Source organism: Portunus trituberculatus, chromosome 8 (assembly GCF_017591435.1).
Source record: "Portunus trituberculatus isolate SZX2019 chromosome 8, ASM1759143v1, whole genome shotgun sequence".
Classification (NCBI taxonomy): domain Eukaryota; kingdom Metazoa; phylum Arthropoda; class Malacostraca; order Decapoda; family Portunidae; genus Portunus; species Portunus trituberculatus.
This window is the reverse complement of record NC_059262.1, coordinates 4,872,501-4,892,500: the sequence shown is the minus strand read 5'-3', so window position 1 is coordinate 4,892,500 and position 20,000 is coordinate 4,872,501. Positions and strand designations below refer to the sequence as shown.

At 39.5% G+C, this 20,000-nt stretch overlaps 1 protein-coding gene and 1 long non-coding RNA gene across 2 annotated transcripts in view; both read left to right on the top strand.

Annotated features, from left to right (window-relative positions):
* The window catches only part of LOC123500020 (nephrin-like), a gene marked incomplete at its 3' end in the record, with an annotated part of 42,444 nt that extends 22,754 nt beyond the window's left edge, over nt 1-19,690 (top strand). Inside the window, 6 exon segments of the mRNA XM_045248627.1 lie at nt 1,666-1,825; nt 8,232-8,411; nt 11,907-12,029; nt 13,574-13,686; nt 14,937-15,120; nt 19,623-19,690. Of these exon segments, the coding sequence (XP_045104562.1) occupies nt 1,666-1,825; nt 8,232-8,411; nt 11,907-12,029; nt 13,574-13,686; nt 14,937-15,120; nt 19,623-19,690 (828 nt within the window).
* A 65-nt stretch (nt 19,691-19,755) lies between these two features.
* The window catches only part of LOC123499718, a 4,182-nt gene continuing 3,937 nt past the window's right edge, over nt 19,756-20,000 (top strand). Inside the window, exon 1 of the long non-coding RNA XR_006673070.1 lies at nt 19,756-19,832. This is a non-coding gene — a long non-coding RNA (uncharacterized LOC123499718). The remainder of the gene's footprint in view (nt 19,833-20,000) is intronic.

Genomic DNA, 20,000 nt, shown 5'->3' with positions numbered 1-20,000 from the left:
GTGATGATAGCAACACCAGCACCAGTAGTAGTAGTAGTAGTAGTAGTAGCAGTAGTAGTAGTAGTAGTAGTAGTAGTAGTAGTAGTATAAACATTTTCTCCCCTTTCCTCTCTCCTCTCCCTCTTCCCTCCCTCCCTCCCTCCCTCCCTCCCTCCCTCTCACCTGTCCATCTCTCCATTAATCATTTGTCTCACCTGCATCCATATATCTCTCCACAATCCTCCATACACACCTGAAGACCCACACCTGCCTTGTAACTGCCTTGTAATTGCCTTGTACCTTTGTAACTAGATCTCAGCCACTTATAAATCCCAAATATACCTTTTTAAAACACAAATTAACCCTTCAGTACCTTCAAAATCTATATATAAACTCTATTGTAGTCTTTTTTTTCTATTTTCAAAGGTACCTCAACTAACCCAACCTCACCAGACCTAGCACAACCTCACCAACCCACGCTAATCTTACACAACTTCACCAAATTTAACTTAATCTAATCAAACCCACCTCAAATTTAAAGCTGTCAAATCTAAGCCATTTCTAACCCACTTCTACTGTCTCAACCTCACGAATTCTGTCCCAAAGCTAGCCCAACCTCACCAAATCTACACAAACCTAAGCCAACCTCACCAGACTTGGCCTAATCTAACCTAACCCACCTTAAACCAAAGCTAGTCTAATCTAACCCACTTCTAACCCACTTCAACTGTCTCAACCTCACAAATTTTGTCCTAAAGCTAACCCAACCTCACCAAACTCAACCCAAACCTAAGCCAACCTCACCAGACATAACCCAATTCAACCTAACCCATCTCAAACCTAAACTAGTCAAATCTAACCCACTTCTAACCCACTTCAACCAACCCACCCTCACCAAGCCCAACCCAGTCCAACCTAACTTCACCAAACCTAACCCAACCCCACAGTAACCCATTTCATACTTAAATTAATGTATTCTAACCCACTTCTAACCCATCTAAGGTACCCCAATCTTTAAAATGTACCCTAGAATCTTGTGTAACTTGCTCAAACGTACCTTATGACTATGTAACCTCACCAAACCCAACCCATTTTAACCCAACCCCCTCAAATGTAAAATAAATCCAATCTTATCCATTTAAACTAATCCAGTCCTTAAAATGTACCCTAAAGTCCTTTGTACCATGCTCTGATGTACCTTATGACTATGTACCTTAACCGAAACACTTGTAAAACCCAAACTTGGCTTTTAGAACACTTCAGTACCTCAAAAATCTAAATATAAGCCTGTTTTTCTATTTCTAAAGCCACGTAAACTCACCTAACCTCACCAAATGTAACCCAATCCCTCCTAACCTCACCAATCCCTACTCAATCCAACCCAACCCACCTCCAACGTAAACTAATCTGATCTAACCCTACTTTTAAACCATCTAAAGTACTACAACCTCTAAAATGTACCCCAAAATCTTATGTAACTTGCTCGAACCTACCTTGCAATTATCTAACCTCACCACATCCAACCCAGTCCAACCCAACCCACCTCCAACGCAAACTAACCTGATCTAACCCTTTTTAACCCCCTAAAATGTACCCAAATATCCAATCAAATTCACTTAAGCTACTCCAACCCCCTAAAACTCGTGAAACTTCCTCTAACGTACCTTTCCCCATGTGTGTGTCCAGGGGGAGGCGATAGAGCACTCCCCTGAGGCTGGCGTGTTGGTCGGGGGACACAGCTTGGCTCTTAGGGGCGTGTCGAGACATGAGGCGGGCCCCTATGTGTGTCTCGCGTCCAATGCTGAGGGTGACGGTGCTAGCCCTCCTTTGAATCTGCAAGTTAATTGTGAGTAGCAAGGATGTGTGTGTGTGAGGTTGGGATGGGGTTTGATAAGGTATTCAGAAAACGCATTGCTCCCTCACCACGACAGGCCACAGGGTTGACTAGCGGGGTTTTCAAGAGTGTTTCTTCAGTTAATAATGTAGAAATCTTGTCACTCTGCCTCTAGAACCGTAAAAGCTTTCTTGAGTGAGGTTGGTGTGTTATTGGAGTGGGTTTTAAGTAGTTTATGTGGGTTCTAGGTGGGTTGGGTTAGCTTGAAGGGGTTTAGTAAAGTGTTATTGAGGTTAGGATGAACTGTAGTGGTTTTGGGTTAGCTAAGGTGGCTTTGAAGTGGGTTAGGTTTGAGGTGGGTTAGTTTAAATTTGGTGAGGTTAGGTTACGTGGGTTTGGTAATGTTGGGTTAGTTTTAATGTTGATTTTGTGAGGTTGGATTAAGATGTAGTGGTTTGTGGTTGTTTGGGTTAGCTTGGGTGGGTTCTGGTGAGGTTGGGCTTGTTTGGGTGGGTTTACGATGAGGTTGGGCTAGTTTTGATAAAGTTTGGTGAGGTTGGGGTTGGTTTGGTGACGTTAGAGTTAGTTTGGTGAGGTTTGGTGATGCTGAGGTTAGTCTGGTGAGGTTTGGTGAGGCTGAGGTTAGTTTGGTGAGGTTTGGTGATGCTGAGGTTAGTTTGGTGAGGTTTGGTGAGGTTGGGGCTGGTTTGGTGAGGTTTGTTGATGCTGGGTGTTAGTTTGGTGAGGTTTGGTGATGCTGGGGTTAGTTTGGTGAGGTTTGGTGATGCTGGGGTTAGTTTGGTGAGGCTGGGGTTGGTTTGGTGAGGTTTGGTGAGGCTGAGGTTGGTTTGGTGAGGTTGGGGTTGGTTTAGTGAGATTTGGTGAGGTTGGGAGCTGGTCTTGTGAGGTTGGGATTAATTTGATGAGGTTTGATGAGGATGGGATAGAATTGATGAGGTTTTGTGGGGTTGGATTAAATTTCGATGGCTTTGGAAGGGAAGATGGAGGAGGCGTGATAAAAGACGAAGGAAAGAGGAGAGGAGAAGTAAAGATGGGAGAAAGAAACAGATTAATGGAAAGGAAATGAAGGGAGAAGAAAAAGATTAAGACTTTGAAGGAGGGAAAGGAAGAAAGGAAGGAAGGAAGGAAGGAAGGGAAACGAGGGGAGGTTAGGAATATTGATGTATGAGAGAGAGAGAGAGAGAGAGAGAGAGAGAGAGAGAGAGAGAGAGAGAGAGAGAGGGGAGGCAGACTAGGAGTGACTGGGAGTGAGAGATAAGAAGTTAAGGAGAGTAGGAGGGAGGGAAGGAAGGAAGGAAGGAAGGAAGGAAGGAAGGAAGAATTAGAGATTATTGATATTTTTACACTATTTTTTTTTTTACTTGTTACAATTATTTATTTATTTATTTATTTATTTATTTATTTATTTATTTATTTATTTTGTCTGAGCGATGAAATAATAAAAAGTTAAAAATAGAAAGCATTTGAGAGCGAAATGAAATGAAAATCAGTGTCTAGGAAAAGAAAAGATGTTAAGAAAAGAGAAAAAAGAAAATATCTGCAGACGAGAAGGAAATGTTTGTCAGCGAAGAGAAAAGAAATATTTGGCCACTAAAAGAAAAAAACTCTAATTTATCAGCGAAACTATTGATGAACGAAGAGAAAAGAGAATATTTGTCCACTAAAAATTAAAAAAAACATTAATTTATCAGCGAAACTATTGATGAACGAAGAGAAAAGAGAAAATTTGTCCACTAAAAATTCAAAAGAAATTAATTTATCAAGGAAACTATTTGTGAACGAAGAGAAAAGAGAAAATTTGTCTACTAAAAATTAAAAACAAATTTATCAAGGAAATTATTTGTGAACGAAGAGAAAAGAGAATATTTGTCCGCTAAAAATAAAAAAAAAAAATTTATCAAGGAAACTATTTGTGAACGAAGAGAAAAGAGAATATTTGATAGATAAAAAGAAAAAAAACATTAATTTATCAGCGAAACTATTGATGAACGAAGAGAAAAGAGAAAATTTGTCCACTAAAAATTAAAAAAAAACAAATTTATCAAGGAAACTATTTGTGAACGAAGAGAAAAGAGAATATTTGATAGATAAAAAAACAAACTATTCTTTACGATAATTAAAAAAAATGAAAAGATGAAAGATGAAAACAGAAGAAAAATGAAATAAAAAAAATAGAGAAATGAAAAAAAAAGATGAAAATATAATAAAAATCAAACAAAGCAAATTAATGAAAAATATAAAATGCAAGATAGAAAATAAAATAGAATTAAATAAATAATGAAAAATGAAAAAAGAAAAAGAAAAAAAAAAAAACTATTTCCATTAATGAGAAATGAAGTCAATAATTAAAAAAAATATGTATTTGTAAAAAGTGAAATTAGAAAAAAAGGAAAAGTGAAGAAATAAAAAAAGATAAACGAAAAAGAAAAGAAAAAAGGAAAGAACTAAATTTTCCTATTTTTCACGTTAATGAGAAATGAAAAGTGGAATCATTAAAGGAGAAAAGTGAGGAAACAAATAGACGAAAAAAAAAGAAAAAGAAAAAAGGAAAGAACTAAATTTTCCTATTTTTCACGTTAATGAAAAATGAAAAAAAAATGAAAAAAGGAAAAAATATATGAAAAGAAAAAGGGAAAGGACAAAATTTTCCTATTCTTCACGTTAATGAAAAATGAAAAAATGAAAAAAGGAAAAAAATATATGAAAAGTGAAATTAAATAAGGAAAAATGAGGAAAACAAGGAATAGACGAAAAAAAGAAAAGAAAAAAGAAAAGAACAAAATTTTCCTATTTTTCACGTTAATGAGAAATGAAAAATGAAAAAGAAAAAATTAGGAAAAAACTGGAATTGAAAAAAGGAAAAGTGAAGAAACAAAAGACAGACGAAAAAAAGAAGAAAAAGGAAGAAAAATACTATCATTTATTTTTCTATTTTTTTCACGTTAATGAGAAAAGAAGAATAAGAAAAGAAAAGAAAATACAGGAAAAGCGGAATTAGCAAAAGGAAAAGAGAAGAAACAAAAACATAGATGAAGAAAAAAGGAGAAAAAGAAAGAAAGGAAGAAAAACATTATTTATTTTCTCTTCATGTTAATGGGAAAAGAAGAAAAAGAAAGAAAAATATACAAAGAGGAATTAGTAAAAAGGAAAAGAGAATAGACAAAATAGACGATAAAGGAGGAGTAAAGAAAAAATGAAAGATTAAAACACTATTATTTATTTTTCTGTTCTTCAAGTTAATGAAAAATAAGAAAATATGAAAAGAGGAAAAGGAGAAAAATAAAAGATAAATGATAGAATAAAAGGAGAAAGAGAGAAAAAAGATAAGAAAAAACACTTATTTCTTTTTTTCTTTTCTTCACGTTCATGAAAAATTAATTAATGTATGAAAAATTTAATTAGAAAAGAGGAAAAGAAAATGCACGATAAAAAAAGAAAAAGATAAGAAAGGAGAGAGAAAACATTAATATTTCTTTGTACCATTTATTTCAACCATTTCTTTCACCATTTCTTTCATCCATTTCTTTCAACCATTTCTTTCACCATTTCTTTCAACATTTCTTTCATCCATTTCTTTCAACCATTTCTTTCAACCATTTCTTTCAACCATTTCTTTCAACCATTTCTTTCACCATTTCTTTCAACCATTTCTTTCAACCATTTCTTTCAACCATTTCTTTCACCATTTCTTTCAACCATTTCTTTCTACCATTTCTTTCAACCATTTCTTTCAACCATTTCTTTCACCCATTTCTTTCACCCATTTCTTTATTTCTTTCAACCATTTCTTTCAACCATTTCTTTCAACCATTTCTTTCATCCATTTTTTTCAACCATTTCTTTCAACCATTTCTTTCATCCATTTCTTTCAACCATTTCTTTCACCATTTCTTTCACCATTTCTTTCACCCATTTCTTTCATCCATTTCTTTCAACCATTTCTTTCAACCATTTCTCTCTATTTCTTTCAACCATTTCTTTCAACCCTTTTTTTCATCATTTCTTTCAACCATTTCTTTCAACCATTTCTTTCATCCATTTCTTTCAACCATTTCTTTCAACCATTTCTTTCATCCATTTCTTTCACCATTTCTTTCAACCATTTCTTTCAACCATTTCTTTCACCATTTCTTTCAGCCATTTCTTTCAACCATTTCTCTCTATTTCTTTCAACCATTTCTTTCAACCATTTCTCTCTATTTCTTTCAACCATTTCTTTCAACCATTTCTTTCACCCATTTCTTTCACCATTTCTTTCAACCATTTCTTTCAACCATTTCTTTCAACCATTTCTTTCACCCATTTCTTTCACCCATTTCTTTCAACCATTTCTTTCAACCATTTCTTTCAACCATTTCTTTCACCATTTCTTTCAACCATTTCTTTCAACCATTTCTTTCAACCATTTCTCTCAACCATTTCTTTCAACATTTCTTTCACCCATTTCTTTCAACCATTTCTTTCAACCATTTCTTTCAACCATTTCTTTCAACCATTTCTCTCTATTTCTTTCAACCATTTCTTTCACCATTTCTTTCAACCATTTCTTTCACCCATTTCTTTCACCATTTTTTTCAACCATTTCTTTCAACCATTTCTTTCAATCATTTCTTTCACCATTTCTTTCACGATTGGAGTGAAATTAGCACCAATGAGCGAGAAAAACGATATGACAAGAAAAGAATGAAAAAAAAAAAAAAAAATAAGCCTTGAATTCAACTCTCTTTTTGGAACGTTCGAGACAGCACGAAGCATTCCGAAACACCACGAACCGCGAAACGAACCCTCATTCATTCGCATTAAGAAGAAAATGAGGAAAAGAAAACGGGGAAAAAAGTGAAACAAAAGAAAAATTATAAACCAGCTTCTTGTATCCAGGTTTGAAGGAGAAGTGAAGCAGTGAAGCAGTTTTCGAAGCACCGTTCATCACACACTCTCGAATTATCTCAAAAGACCGTGAAATATTGAAATGAATTGGCTCATTCTCACACAGCGCCGAAGAGAGAGAGAGAGAGGGAGAGGGGAAAGAGGGAGAGGGAGAGGTGAGAGAGGGGAAAAGTGGAATAAATGAGGAGGAAAGGTTCATACGCTTCGGTACCCACGACTCTTACGACCAATGAACCGAACCAGCGAGTGTGAAGCAGTAAAATACACGAGTGAACCAGTGAACTCTTGAACTCTTGAACCAGTGAACCTTTGAACCAGTGAACCCTTGAACCAGTGAGCCAGTGAACCAGTGAACCCTTGAACCAGTGAACCTGTGAACCCTTTAACATTTGAACCTGTGAACCAGTCTCATGAAGCCTCAAATTTCGTTTTTTTTTTTTTTTTTTTTTTTTTTTTTTTTTTTGTGTGTTTTAAGAATGGAGAAGGGATGAGTATGTTTCTCTCTCTCTCTCTCTCTCTCTCTCTCTCTCTCTCTCTCTCTCTCTCTCTCTCTCTCTCGAAATATGTATGTAATCATCTATCTATCTATCTATCTATCTATCTGTTTATCTATCTATCTATGTTTATCTATTTATCAATCAATCCAGCCTCACTCTCTCACTCACTCACTCACTCACTCACTTCACACTACTCTCATCCTCTCCACTTTCGCACCTCTCTGAACCACACAAGGGAGGATAAACGAACCAGTGGAGCTTCGAAACGTCCCTCAGTGAAGCAATGAAGCAGTGAAGCCTTGACTCATCCATCTGAGGGAGCAAGGCCTTTGAAAGAGTTATCCTCGGTTTTCGAAGCTCCGAACCACTTTTATGAGCAGCCATTTGAGATCCCGAACCAACTCCTGTGAACTTGAGGCCAAACAGAAAACGGGGGTCGAGCCGATGAAAAGAAAACGGTTTTGAGGGTAAACTTGGCTGGCTATTTCGTAAATTCTTTAATGGTTCGAGACCTTAATAGTTTCTCTCTCTCTCTCTCTCTCTCTCTCTCTCTCTCTCTCTCTCTCTCTCTCTCTCTCTCTCTCTCTCTCTCTCGTTCATTCGCTTATTTACTTTGACTTTTGTTTACTTTTCTGTTTCTTTTCGTTTTCTCTAATTTGTTGTTGTTGTTGTGTGTGTGTGTGTGTGTGTGTGTGTGTGTGTGTGTGTGTGTGTGTGTGTGTGTGTGTGTGTGTGTGTGTGTGTGTTAAATTCTTGAGACAGGGTAAAGGATAAAGGTTCTCTCTCTCTCTCTCTCTCTCTCTCTCTCTCTCTCTCTCTCTCTCTCTCTCTCTCTCTCTCTCTCTCTCTCTCTCTCTCTCTCTCTCTCTCTCTCTCTCTCTCTCTCTCTCTCTCTCTCTCTCTCTCTCTCTCTCTCTCTCTCTCTCTCTCTCTCTCTCTCTCTCTCTCTCTCTCTCTCTCTCTCTCTCTCTCTCTCTCTCTCTCTCTCTCTCTCTCTCTCTCTCTCTCGTCAGTCTCACCGGTGTGTGTGGAGGACGGGACGGCTTTGCAGGTGTACACAGCAGGTATTGGTCAGCCCGTGAACGTGTCCTGCCAGGTGAAGGCCTCCCCCCCACAGGTGAAGTATTCGTGGGTCTTCAATAACTCCATCAGCTCTCAAAGGCTACCCGGGGAACAGGTGTTGTCTGCTGCAGGTGAGGGATTGGTGATGAGGTGTGTGTGTGAGTGTGTGGGGTGGATGAGGGTGTGTGTTGGGATAGTGGTGTGTATTTACCTTTCCTCTCTCACCACGAGTATTTTCCAAGGCCACAGAGATGATTTGCGGGGTTTTCAAGAGTGTTTCTCCAGTTAATAATTTAGAAATCTTGTCACTCGGCCTCTAGAACTGTAAAAACTCCTTAAAAACTCGTGCCAATTTAAATGAAGCCTTTTGAAATGCAGAAATGTTTTAGAATACGAGGCAATGATGAGTGTGTGGTGTGTGTGGTGTAGGTGTGTTTTGGGTGTATCTTTGGGTGTGTGTTGAGTGTTTCAGGTGTGTGGGGTGTTGTCAAGTAGGTTAGGGTGTGTATTTGGGTGTGTTTTGAGTGTGTTCAGGTGTGTGGTGTGTATTTTGGTGTATATGGGGTGTGTTTGAGGTGTAGTGTGGTCTGGATATGTGTGTGTGCCGTTTTGTAATGTGGTGTTGATGTTTTTGTAGTAGTAGTAGTAGTAGTAGTAGTAGTAGTAGTAGTAGCTGCAACCTCTTATCACAACACCAACACCAGTAGCAACAAGAACAACAACAACAACACACCACGAGAGACCATAATAACACCAATAACAATAACACTAACAATACCACCACCACCACCACCACCACCACCACCACAACTAACACAATAAACAAACTTTCCTGTAATACTCAAATCTAAACCAATTCTTACTTTAACCTCCTCCCCCTCCTTACCCCTGACACACTAACTTCACCCCTCCCCTTACTCCTCACTCCAACACTTCAACTTCACCTAAACTTGCACAGGTCTCATTCCCACACCCATTCCAGCGTAGCATTCCTCCCACCTTCCATTCCAGTCCCATCCATTTCCAGAGGCACGCTTGATGAGATGGCTCTGTGGTAAGGTTCTTGTCTCGCTACTCTCATTCACACGGTTCGATACCCTCTCCTAGCTCTTCCTTCCGTCCTTCTTCTTCTTCTTCTTCTTCTTCTTCTTCTTCTACTTTCCTCTTTTCGTCTTCTCGTATAGATCGATGCTCTTTCCTGGCTTTTTCTTCTTTTTCTTCTTCTATTTTCCTCTTTTCATCTTTTTTCTTTTCATTTTTCTTTTTTTTTTTTTTTCTTCCTTGTACTTTTCTCTTTTCATTTTCTTTTTCTTTCTTCTTTCTTCTTTTCTATTTTCCTCTTTTCATCTTTTTTCTTTTCATTTTTTTTTTTTTCTTTTTTTTCCTTCTTGTACTTTTCTCTTCATTTTCATTTTTTTTTCTTTTTTCTATTTTCCTCTTCATCTTCTCTTTTCTTTTCTTTTTTCTTTTCTTGTTTTCTTTCTTCCTTCTGCTACTTTTCTCTTTTCATTTTGTCTCTTTTCCTTCTTTTTTCTTCTACTTTCCTTTTTATCTTTTTCTTTTTCTTTTTTATTCTTTCCTTTCTTTTTATCTTTTTCTTCTTCCATTTTTCTTTTTTATCCTTCATTCTTCTGGTACTTTCCTCTTTCATCTTGTCTCTTTTCCTTCATTTTTCTTTCTTTTCTTTTTTATCCTTCTTTCTTCTACTTTCTTTTTTAATCTTGTTTTTCTTTTCTTTTCTTTTTTCTTCCTTTATTTTTTCAATTTTTCTTTTTTCTTCCCTCCACTTTTTCTTTTCATCTTCTTTTCCTTTTTTTTCTTTTTCTTTTTTTTTTTTTCTATCCTTCCTTTCATTTTTAATCTTGTTTTCTAATTCTTTTTCTTTCTTTCTTTCTTTTTTATCTTTTTCTTTTCTTCCATTTTCTTTTCTGTTTTTTATCCTTCATTCTTCTTCTACTTTCTTTTTTTTCATCTTTTCTTTTCTTTCATTTTCTTTCCTTTTTCTTTTTCTTATCCTTTTCTTCTTTTTCTTTTATTTTTTCTGTTTCATCTTGTTTTCTTTTCATTTTTCTTTTTTTCTTTCTTCCTTCTTCTGGTACTTTCTCCTTTATCGTGTTTTCTTCTTTTCTTTCATTTTCTTCGTTTTCCTTTTCTTTTATTCTTCCTTCTACTTTCTTTTTTCTTTTTCTTTTCTTTCAATTTTCTTTTCTCCTTTTCTTTTCTCCTTTCTTCTGCTTTCTTTTCCATCTCTCTTTCTTTCTTTTCCTTTTCTTTTCTTTTATCTTTCTTCCTTCTTCTTCTACTTTCTCTTTTCATCTTGTCTTTCTTTTCTTTCATTTTCTTTTCTCCTTTTCTTTTTTTCCTTCTTCTTCTATTTTCTTCTTTATCTTGTTCTTCTTTTCTTCCATTTTCTTTTTTTTTTCAACTATTCTTTTCCCGTATTTTCTTTTTTTCATCATTTTTTTCCTTCGTTTTCCTTTTCTTTTCATTTTCCCTTTTTATTTTATTTTGTCTTTTTCCGTTTTCTCATGTTTTTTCTTTCATTATTTCCGTTTTCTTTACTCATTGGTCTTTTCCAGGTATTTTCTTTTCCTCTATCTTGTTTTTCTCTTTTTTTTCTTTTCATTTTCATATTTTCTTTATTTTTTCCTTCTTTGCTTCTTCTTTCTTCTTTTCCTCTCTACTTTTCTTTTTCCATCTTGCTTTTCTCTTTTCCTTCGTTTTTTTTTTCTTTTTTCTTCTTTTCACTTTTTTTCTTTTTTATTATTTATTTTTCCGGTATTTTCATTTTTTTTCTTATTTTTCACTTTCGTTTTCCCTTTTTCTTTATCTTTTCCTCTTTTCTTTCGTTTTTCTGTTTTTCTTTTCGTTTTTTCGTTTTCTTTACTTTTTCTCTTTTTCTTCATTTTTCCGGTACTTTTTTTTCTCGTTTTCTCATTTTATTTTTTTTTTTTTCTTTCATTTCTTATTTTCTCTTTTTCTTGTGTTTTGGTTGTTCTATCGTTTTTCTCTTTTCTCTTTTTTCTTTTCATTTTCTTTTCTTTTTTTCTCTATTTTTTTCTTTTCATTTTACTTTTTCTTTTCAGTCATTTTCTCTTTTTTTTTATATTTTCAGTTTTTCAGTTTTTTTCATTTTCCGTGTGCTTTTTCTTTATTTCTTATTTTCTATTCAGTTTTCCTCTTTTCTGTCTTTCCTTCCTTTCCTACTTTTCCTTCTACATTATTATTTCTCCTTCCTTCCTTCCTTCCTCACTTGTCTTATCCCTTTTCCTTTCCTGCCTTCCTTCTCTATCTCTCCTCTCTTTCTCAACCCTTCCATTATTCCTCTTCATTTCTCTCTCTTTCCCTCCCTCTTCCTCTCTCTCTCTCTCTCTCTCCTCACCTTACCTTCCTTCCTCTTTTCACACCTTCCTCTACGCTCCTCTCCGAGTTAACATGCACACCCACACACACCCACACACCACTATTACCATTCCATCCACTAACGCACTCACCACTACCACCATCACCAACACCAACACCACTACCTTGTATTCCCTAAACGTGGCCACTCTACATGCATTCCTCCTCCTCCTCCTCCTCCTCCTCCTCCTCCACCTCCGAGCTAAGTGGTTTCGTCTCAACAGAAGGTGGAAGTGCGGTGGAGTTTGTGGCGGGGTCCCTGCAAGACTATGGCACCTTGCAGTGCTGGGCGCAGAACACAGTGGGCAAGATGACGGAGCCTTGTCTGTACCATGTTGTGCCTGCCAGTAAGTGTGTGGCTGTCCAAACGGAAGGGTTTTATTATTTTTTTTATTAACCTCTTCTGTACCATATTCTGCTTGCCACTTGGTGATTTTTAGCCTCAGAAACTTATGTGGAGGGGTTAAAATAGTGTAGAGTGTGGCCATTAATCTTCTGACATCCGTAGACCCTTCCTAGTGTATGGCTGTCATATTTTGCTAACTATTTGGTGATTTTTAGCTATAGAAACTTATGTGGGGGCGTTAAGATAGTGTAGACTGTGGCCATTAATCTTCTGACATCCATAGACCCTTCCTAGTGTGTGGATGTGTAAAGGGAAGGGTTTTTTAATTAACCTCTACCGTACCATGACACGTTTCCATATTCTGGTGACTATTTGGTGATTTTTAGCTTCAGAAACTTATGTGGGGGTTAAAATAGTGAAGAGTGTGGCCATTAATCTTCTGACCTCCATAGACCCTTCCTAATGTCAATCGTCTAATTGTACCCAAAACTCAAGGTAAAAATGCATCTCAGTACTGAAGGGGTTAAGGACATTGGTGGTAGTCTAGGGGTTATGGACGCGTAGTAAGTGATTGTCAATATCTAAGAGTAATAGATAAGGGTTTTTAAGGGTATTAGAGGTAGTTAAAGGGTTACAGAGAGGTAATAAGTGTTTATCTGTCTAAGGGGTAAGGAGAAAGAGGTTTAAGGACATAAGTAAAGGGTGTTTTTTAGTCACACACACACACACACACACACACACACACACACACACACACACACACACACACACACACACACACACACACACACACACACACACGTTCAGACATCTTAAAAGCTCGTGTTTCCAATAATACTTGATGCCTCCTGCTGTCTTGCGGAAACTTGATTTATTGTTACTGGTGGAATTAAAGGTGAGGGAGACTGAGAAGGTGACGGGAAGGTGACGGGAAGGTGAGATGATGAGGGGCAAGGGGAGAGCGAAGGTGTAAAGGTGAAGGTGAGAGCAGGAGAGGAAAGGAGAAGGGAGGAAGAGGTGAGGAAAAGAACAAAGGAGAGAAGGAAGAGGAAAAATAGGATAGGAAAGTGTAGGGAATGAGAAGGAAAATGAGTTTAGAGAAAGTTAATGAGAAAAAGTGAGGAATTGAGATGATGGTGATTATATGACATGAAGAAAGTGTGTGTGTGTGTGTGTGTGTGTGTGTGTGTGTGTGTGTGTGTGTGAGTGAGTGTGTGAGCTGACAATGAGGTTTAAAAAAAATTTATCTTAATCCGTTTCAGTTTAGTGTGGAAAGCAAAAGAAATTGAAGGCAGTAATGATGATGGTGATAATGATAAAGATAATGATAAGAGGAAGGATTCAAGACATTTATCCCTTCATTTCTACAACTCTCCTGGACCTTTAAGGGGACTGGCAACTAAGTGGGCCTTTTTTTTTATCAATTTCATGTTACCCCTTTGCCAGTTTTCCCCTCTTACATAAAAATAACCTAGCCTGACCCAACCTGACCTGACTTGACCTGAGCTGCCCTGAGGTGAGCTGACCCTGCCCTCCATGCCCCAGGTCGTCCGGAGCGCCCCTCGTCCTGCGCTGTGGTGAACAAGACCTATGACTCTCTGGCAGTGGCGTGCGAGGCGGGCTTTGACGGAGGCCTCCCCCAGACATTCTCCGCCAGGGTCAGTGTGTGTGTGTGTGTGTGTGTGTGTGTGTGTGTGTGTGTGTGTGTGTGTGTGTGTGTGTGTGTGTGTGTGTGTGTGTGTGTATTTTGTCTTGATTACAGGTGTGAAATGTGATACCTTTGTGTTATTTGTGTGTGTGTGTGTGTGTGTGTGTGTGTGTTTGTTTGTGTGTGTGTATGTGTGTATTTCATTGATTACAGGTATAAAATGTGTTACCTTTATGTTATGTGTTACCTGTATCACACACACACACACACTACTCTGACACACACGTCAGAGACAGCAGATCACACACACACACAGGCGCGCGCGCGCGCGGACACACCTGTCTACCCCAGAAGGAAAGAACGTGACAAACACACCTGTTCAATTTACACCTGCCATCGATTCCTCTCTCTCTCTCTCTCTCTCTCTCTCTCTCTCTCTCTCTCTCTCTCTCTCTCTCTCTCTCTCTCTCTCTCTCTCTCTCTCTCTCTCTCTCTCTCTCTCTCTCTCTCTCTCTCTCTCTCTCTCTCTCTCTCTCTCTCTCTCTCTCTCTCTCTCCCTCTCTCCTCCTCATTGTCATTGTTCTCTTACTCTCTCTCTCTCTCTCTCTCTCTCTCTCTCTCTCTCTCTCTCTCTCTCTCTCTCTCTCTCTCTCTCTCTCTCTCTCTCTCTCTCTCTCTCTCTCTCTCTCTCTCTCTCTCTCTCTCTCTCTCTCTCTCTCTCTCTCTCTCTCTCTCTCTCTCTCTCTCTCTCTCTCTCTCTCTCTCTCTCTCTCTCTCTCTCTCTCTCTCTCTCTCTCTCTCTCTCTCTCTCGGAAGAAGGTCACTTGTGTTATTCGTGTTGTGAAAGTGTTTCGGTGTGTTGGGTCACGTTGTTGTTGTTGTTGTTGTTTATTTGGTTTATTTTATTTCTATCTCTTTATCAATCTATCTATCTCTATCTATCTATCTATCTATCTATCTATCTGTCTATCACCATCTTTTCTTCTCTCCTTTCACACACACACACACACACACACACACACACACACACACACACACACACACACACACACACACACACACACACAACACAAAGATAATCCTCTCCCTTTTCTCTCGCTCTCCCTCTCCCTTTCTCTTTCTCTCCCTCACATACACCTGTCACACACCTGTCTCACACACACCTGTCTCACACACACCTGTCCTACACACACCTGTCCCACACACACCTCTCACACACCTCTCACACACCTGTCCCACACACCTGTCTCTCTCCCCCAGGTATACGAGGCGATGACAGGGCGTGGGCAGGTGAACATGAGCGGACCGTACCCCCGCTTCACACTGGAGGGCCTCACACCGGGGCTGGATTACCTTATAAGAGTCAGCGCCCGGAACACCCTTGGCCACTCCCCTGAGGTGCGCCTGGAGGCCTTCACGTACAAGCTGGCAGCCAATACTATGAGTGAGTGGGGAGAGGGGAGTGGGATATGGGAGAGGGAGTGAGGAAGTGTCAAGAGAGGGGAGTTTGTGGAGAGAGGGAGTGAGGAAGTGTCTAGAGATGGGAGTGTGTGTGTGAAGTGAGAGGGGAGTTTGTGGAGAGGGAGAGTGAGTGGAGTGACTGGGAAGTGTGTGGAGTGAGGGGAATGAGAAAGGAGTGTCTGGAGTGAGAGGGGAGTGAGTGAGTGTCTAGAAAGAGGAGTGTGTGGAGTAGAAGAGGGGAAAGAGAGTGAGGGGAGTGTGTGATGAGGAGAGAGGGAGTATTTGGAGTGGGAGAGGGGTGTGAGTGAGAGGGGAGTTAAGTTAGGAAGAGTAAGAAGATGAGGGGAAGAAAAGGAGGAAGAGAAGAGGAAGAAGTGTGTGGAGTGAGTGAGGAGATGGAGGGAAGGAGATGAATGAGGAGGAGGAGGAGGAGGAGAGATTAGTATAGACAGACTGAGATTAGGAGGAGGAGGAGGAGGAAGAGGAGGAGGACATGATGAATAGATAGAAGGAACAGGAGGAGGAGAAGAAGGAAGAGAAGGAAGATAGGAGGAGGAATTAACATAGATACTGTGAGATTAGAATGAGGAGGAGGAGGAGGAGGAGGAGGAAAGAAGGAAAAAGAAGAAGAAGAAGAAGAGAAGAGCATGGTGAGGAAGGAGGAGGAGGAGGAAAAAGAAGAGGAGGAGGAGGAGTAAAATATAGACAAAATAATAATAAAACGAAGAAAAGGAAGAAAGAAGAAGAAAAGCAAGAAAAAGAAAAAGAAAAAGAGAAACGGAAATAAGATCAAGGACAATGAAGAGGAGGAGGAGGAGGAGGAGGAGGAGGAGGAGAAAGAAGAAGAGTAGAACAATAAAGAAGAACAAGAGTTGAAATAGAACCGAAGAAAGAGGAAGAGAAAAAGAAGAAAAAGAAAAAAAGGAAGTTTAGACGAGGTAGTACTTCATGTAAGGAGGAGGAGGAGGAGGAGGAGGAGGAGGAGGAGGAGGAGGAGGAGAGAAGAAAAATGAGAGGAAGGATTTAGTAAAGGGAGAACATTTACCGTGTGAGAAAAGCCAAGGAGGAGGAGGAGGAGGAGGAGGAGGAGGAGGAGGAGAAAGAGGAGGAGGAGGAGAGAGGGAAGTTCTTGCATGAATATACTTTTTAGTTTTAAAAGTAGGAGAAGAAGAGAGGAAGAAGAACTGCAAGGAGGGAAGACGAGGGAAGAGAAGGAGGAAGAGGAGGAGAAGAGAAGAATGAAGGAAGGCCAAAGAGAAGACAAGAATATGAAGAACTGGAAGGAAGGAATGAAGAAGAGGAAGAAGACGGAGAGAAGAGAAGAACAAAGGAGGAAGAAGGAAGAGGAAGAAGAACAAAGAATAAGGAAGAAGTAGAAGAAAGAGAAAAAGGAGAGGGAAGACAACACGACAAAGAAAAGAAGGAGGAAGAGGAAGATAAAGGAGGAGGAGGAGGAGGAAGAGGAAATAGAAAAGAGATAAAAAAGGAAAACAAAGAAAAGACGGAAGAAGAAGAAGAAGAAGAGGAAGAAAAATAGAATAGAAAACAAAACAGGAGAAGAAGAAGAAGAAGAAGGAGAAGGAGAAGAAGAAGAAAGAAGGAAGGGAAGAGAAAGAGTAAGAGAAACAAAGTAGAAAATTTAAAAAGAAGAAGAAGAAGAAGAAGAAGGAAGAGGAGGAGGAGGAGGAGGAGGAAGAAAAATAAGAGAGGAGAAAGAGGAAGAAAACTAAAGTAGAAAATAACAAAGGAAGAAGAAAAAAGAGAAAGAGAAAGAGGATGAGAAACAAAATAGAAAATATAAAGAAGAGAAAAGAAATGAAGAAGAAAAAAAGAAGAAAAGAAAAAGAACACAAACGAGAAGACAAAACAACAACAACTACTACTACTACTACTACTACTACTACTACTACAAATTCCTCTTACTATCTTTATCTGGCTTAAGGCTTATCAGAAGTGGCTTAGGACTTATCAAGAGCTGGCTTAGGACTTATCAAGAGCTGGCTTAGGATTTATCAGGAGCTGGCTTAGTGCTTATCAGGGTTAGTGGGTTAGGAAAAGCTGTTATCCTTTTCTTCTCTCTGTTAGTCCCAAAACACCTATTGAGACAGACAACACCACAACGCGCCCTTGGGAACCTCTTACTCTCTTCTTCTTCTTCTTCTTCTTTTTCTTCTTTTTTTTAGACAGAGGAAAAAGACGCGAATGTTCATAGCAAGGAAAGCAAGAATAAGTTAATTTGCATATGTATATTTTGTAAGCTTCAATCTGTTACTTCCAAGCGTGTGTTTTGAGGTGCTTTCTCTCTCTCTCTCTCTCTCTCTCTCTCTCTCTCTCTCGTTGGTAACATTGATTTTTATTGATCTTTCACTGGAACCATAAAAACACACTTGAAAACCACAATAACCTGTTTAAACCGTCACCTGCTTTGTTGATCATGAAAACATCCTTAGAAAAACACCAATTAAAACGATCATTGTATTAATCTATCACTGGAATCATGAGATCACCCTTGAAAACACCAGTAACTTCCATTACAACCAGTTTAAACCCTTGAAAACACCAATAACTTCCAATACAGCCAGTTAAAACCCTTTCTTGCGTTGTTAATCATGAAAATCCCCTTCAAAAACGCCAGCAACCTTCACTGAAATCCACCACTTTGTTCATCTATCACTGGAAACATGAAAACACTCTTAAGAACCCACGGTAATTAATTCATGTGTATTAAAATCTTGGAGAGGAAGGAAAACGTGAGGAGGAGGAGGAGGAGGAGACCATTTACCTGTGAGAGGAGGAGGAAGAGGAAAAGGAGGAGGAAAAAGAAGTCTTGAATTCAAGTGGCAGCTTATGAAGAGGAGGAGGAGGAGGAGGAGGAGGAGGAGGAGGACATAGCCTGAAGTGGTTTGCTTGGTGTTAAGAGGAGTTTCATGAGTGGGAAGAGGAGGAGGAAGAAGAAGAAGAAGAAGAGGAGGAGGAGGAGGAAAAGGAGGAGGAGGAGGAGGAGGAAATGGAAGAAGTTGCAGAAGTAGTCTGATAAGATATGCATACTTATGAAGAGAGAGAGAGAGAGAGAGAGAGAGAGAGAGAGAGAGAGAGAGAGAGAGAGAGAATAAGACAAGAAAATAAAAATGAATAAATAGAATAAAAGAAAATGGATAAAGAAAAAATAAAAACTACCTTTATTATTATTACTCTCATCTCCACTTGGTCATCTCCACCTCCTCCACTCATCTCCCACTAGTCTCCACGTCCTCCTCCTCCACTTCCACATACACTCATCTCCACTTCCTCCACTCATCACTGTTATCTCCACATATACATCTCCACTTCCACTATCTCCACTCTCCTCCACCTCATCTCCACCTATTTATACCTCCTCCACTTTTCCTCCATCTCCACTCATCTCCATTTTCCTTCACTAATCTCCTCCACTTTCCTCCACTTATTTGTACCTCCTCCACACCTCACCTCCAGTCCTCCACTTATCCTCCACCACCTCCACTTCCCTCCACTCTTCCACTTTTCTTCCACCTCCTCCACTCATCTCCATTCTCCTCCACTCCTTCATTTTTCTTGTAACTTATCCACTCATCTCCACTTTCCTCCACTTATCTCCTCTACTTTTTCTTCCACCTACTTCTTTGTTCCTTCGCCTCCTGTACTCATCTCCACTTCTCTCTACTAATCTCCTCCACTTTTCCTCCACTCTACTTTTATTCCACCTCCTCCACTCATCTCCACTTCCCTCCACATATCTCCACGACTTTTCCTCCACCTCTTCCACTTATCTCCACTTTTCCTCCCCGTCCTCCACTCATCTCCACTTCCCTCCACTTATCACCACTACTTTTCCTCCATATCTTCCACTCATGTCCAGTTTTCGTCCATCTCCACTCATCTCCACTTCCCTCCACTTATCTCCACTTTTCCTCCACCTCCTCCACTCATCTCCACTTCCCTCCACTTATCACCACGACTTTTCCTCCATATCTTCTACTTATCTCCACTTTTCTTCCATCTCCACTCATCTCCACTTTCCTCCACTTATCTCCACTTTTCCTCCACCTCCTCCACTCATCTCCACTTCCCTCCACTTATCACCACGACTTTTCCTCCATATCTTCTACTTATCTCCGCTTTTCTTCCATCTCCACTTATCTCCACTTTCCTCCACTTATCTCCACTTTTCCTCCACCTCCTCCATCATCTCACTTCCCTCCACTTATCACCGACTTTTCCTTCATATCTTCCACTTATCTCCACTTTTCTTCCATCTCCACTTCCCTCCACTTTCCTCCACTTATCTCCACTTTTCTTCCACCTCCTCCACTCATCTCCACTTCCCTCCACTTATCACCACGACTTTTCCTCCATATCTTCTACTTATCTCCGCTTTTCTTCCATCTCCACTCATCTCCACTTTCCTCCACTTATCTCCACTTTTCCTCCACCTCCTCCACTCATCTCCACTTCCCTCCACCGCAGAGGAGAACAAAGTGGAGAAGAAGAAAGAGTCAACAGATCTTCCCACTTCGGGCGTGACAGTGGCGGTGGTGGTGGTGGTGGTGGTGGCGGCGGCGGCTGTGGCGGCGGCGGTGGCGGGGGTGGCGGTGGGGGCGCGGTGGTGCCTCAGAGGGACCAGGAAACCCCCCGCCCCCAGGAGTAAAGGGGGATACGCGCCCCCCGCACATCTAGGTGAGTGTTTACGTGTCTTACCTGTTAATTGCCTCTTGTTCTCACCTGTCTCTCTCTCTCTCTCTCTCTCTCTCTCTCTCTCTCTCTCTCTCTCTCTCTCTCTCTCTCTCTCTCTCTCTCTCTCTCTCTCTCAATCATTTGTCTCTTATCTTTTTACTATCTCTTCTC